This window comes from Bubalus bubalis, chromosome 3 (genome assembly GCF_019923935.1).
Source record: "Bubalus bubalis isolate 160015118507 breed Murrah chromosome 3, NDDB_SH_1, whole genome shotgun sequence".
In the NCBI taxonomy this organism is placed as follows: Eukaryota; Metazoa; Chordata; class Mammalia; order Artiodactyla; family Bovidae; genus Bubalus; species Bubalus bubalis.
In genome coordinates, this window is record NC_059159.1 from 85,481,143 (window position 1) to 85,484,048 (window position 2,906).

Genomic DNA, 2,906 nt, shown 5'->3' on the forward strand with positions numbered 1-2,906 from the left:
AGTAAGAATTTAATAGAGGAAGAAAAATCATAAACTGACTAAATACAAAATACACATTTTCCCATAAGTACACATACATAATATTTTATCAACAGAATAATTTAAATATTTATAAATAGTTAAATAAATACTAAATTAAATAAATAAATGTCCAGGTAGTTAAATATGTAGATAGAAGAGCTTCGGTATCTGTGAGGAACCAGTGCCTATACAGTAGAACGTGATGTTGCTTAATATTCCAGAAAACATTTTACAAATTGATTCAGTTCAGTGCAGGATGACAGCAGAAATGACATGGCAGCGCAGGAGGAAGTGTGGTCTGTTGGTCCATGAGAATCATTTCCGTGTTGAACCAGGTGTGTGTCAGTCCTTTCTCCTGAATCTCTCCTCCAAGTTTGTTGAGGCAGAGAAGGCTCTCATGACTTCTGCTCTGACAACCTCCCAGGCACAAGAGCTGTGTCTCTTCTCTTGCAGATAGACAGTGAGTCTGTGGAAGTATTTCCTCACAGCCAGGCTGGAGTCCTCCTTGAGCAGGGGAGCCCCTCGCAGCCCCTCCTCCTGCCTCAGACAGGCTTGCAGGTCAGTGAGCTGCTGATCCAGTGCAGCGCGAAGCTTGTCCAGGAGGCTCTGGTCCCACGTGGCGGCCGAGCCCTCTGTGCTGAAAAGCTGGAAGGTGTGCTGGGTCACCTCGTGGAGCACAGAGATGGCCTGAGCCTTCTGCAACTGGCTGCCACCCAGCGCCTCCTGGGGGAATGCGAAGTCATTTCTGTCCTGCAGGCAGGAGGAAGGGGAGACCCTCCTCAGTTGTCGCAGGAGCGTCAGGACCCTCCTGTTGGCCAGGCTGTGGGTGTGAGGCAGGTGGCAGCCCAGAGAGCAGATGGCGTTGCAGCTGAGCAGCAGCAGGGCCAGGAGGAAGGACCAGGCTAGGGCCATCGGGGACCTTGCAGATGCTTGTGGCCTGGGGCGGTGGGTGACTCTGAACCTGCTTTCTGGGTTCTCTGAAGACCTTCTGTCAGGCCTGTGTCTTAAATAAGAGCCCATGGTTTCCATTTTCTGAAAGTTCCCTCTTACTTTCTACTTTTGTTTTTGCTTTTTGATTTGCACTCTCCAGTGGGTTAGGGCAGCACTTCTCAATCATTTTTTTTTTCATGTTGCCCTTCTTTCTTCTGCCCACAGAGCCTTTTTAGATATTTTTTCTTAATTGCCCTGCACTGTGAAATTTTGACAACACAGATACACTGTGTATGTATTTATGTACTCTATGAATATCTTTTCTCTGTTCATAAAAAAAGGAGGTGTAAATCTTACTCTGTATTCAGTGTAGTTTAGAATTACATAAAATTTTAATCTATAATTTAAATGTAAAGCTGCTGAATTTTATTTTTTCTTTATAAACTCAGTTTTCAGAGTGACTTTTAATGTCGTATGTTTACTTTTATAAGTAGGTATGTACAATTTCAATTACTTATTGAAATAAAATTTACATAAATACTTTTAATAATACCAAGATATAGACATACTTAAATGTCATCAAAGCTGCTCAAATCATTGAATAACTTTAAAATAGTTCTTTATTATCATTGAATTTTCTTCATGTCAGAAAATAATTTTTAGTTTTACTGCCTGCTAGATATTCATCTGGATATTATCAACATTTTTTCTCTTTAATACTTTGACATGTTGAACCACCTTTGTAGAATTTTGTAAGAAAAGATAATATTTTTTGTATTTTATTTACAAATAAATTTTCCATTTTTATTTAATTTCTGGAGCCCAAATCACACTGACCTTCAAACGTAAGCAACATGCATGAGACAGACAATGGTTTCTCAGAAGTACAGAAAGGGCAACTCTCACAATATGACTTTGAGATCAAGCAAATGATGGAAAGTCCTCCAGTTACCTTAGGTTGTACCATCTAGTCACCTTAGGTTGTACCACTGATCTTGTATACAATTTGATTATATTCCATAAACTCAATCTCAATGCTTCTCTTATGTACGATACACAAGAAAGGCCAAAGACAGAAATAAATACTAAGGGGTTAGATTTTCTTGTATCAGGTTGAGCTTTGACGTGTAATAACTAATCATTGTAATGACAAGATTTGTTCATATTCCAGAAAACTAATGTCTGCATGCGTGAAAGTAGCATTATCCCCAGTGAGAAAGCATGATTTAGGAATCACCATCCATGTGAATCTTTCTCTCTGTTCCTTTGCATTAAATTTCAGATTTCCCAAATGACTTTCAAGTTCCAATCCAAGTCTATTGTTTTCAAATAAAAGGAAACCATCTTTGTAATTAATTCAGAATGGGATAAATATTGATTATTCCATGGGAAGATTTAACTTTTGGCTCTGCTCCGGAATTCTTTTGATTTTGCAGTGGATTTTATGTTGTCTTGTCCCCTTATGTTCCAAACTTCAAATAAGAGATATGTGACCATCTTTGGCAAATCAGCTCTGTAGTGACTGAACTCTGTTTTCTTCTCTGTGGTATCCTCTGTACCAGGCCCAGTGTAATCGCTCAACAAGTTGTTTTGTGGTTATTTGTTTACTTATTCACTTCTGGATGCACTGGGTCTTCACTGCTTGCCTGGACTTTCGTCAGTTGTGGCCAGTGGGGATCGCTCTTCCTCGCAGTACCCGGTTTACTTGCTGTGCGGTCCTCCTCAGGCTCTAGCGTGCAGGCTTCAGGAGTTGCAGCGTGTGGGCTCTAGAGCAGGGTCTCAGTAACAGGGGAACACTGTCTTAGTTGTTCCGTGGCAGGTGGACACTTCCTGGACCAGGGATTGAATCTGTCTCTCCTGAAGAAAGATTCTTCTTCACTGCACCTCAGGGAAGTCCTCAACAAGTAATTGTAGCTAAAGCAATTTCTCAGATTTCCTCCTACTACTGGAAGGCA

General features: G+C 40.7%; 1 protein-coding gene across 1 annotated transcript; it reads right to left on the reverse strand.

Annotated features, from left to right (window-relative positions):
- Window positions 1-348: 348 nt before the first annotated feature.
- LOC112583867 (interferon alpha-H-like) lies at window positions 349-1,365 on the reverse strand. Its single transcript, XM_025281438.3, has one exon. The coding sequence runs from the start codon at window positions 1,048-1,050 to the stop codon at window positions 364-366; it is 687 nt and encodes a 228-aa protein (XP_025137223.3). The 5' UTR covers window positions 1,051-1,365; the 3' UTR covers window positions 349-363.
- Window positions 1,366-2,906: the final 1,541 nt, after the last annotated feature.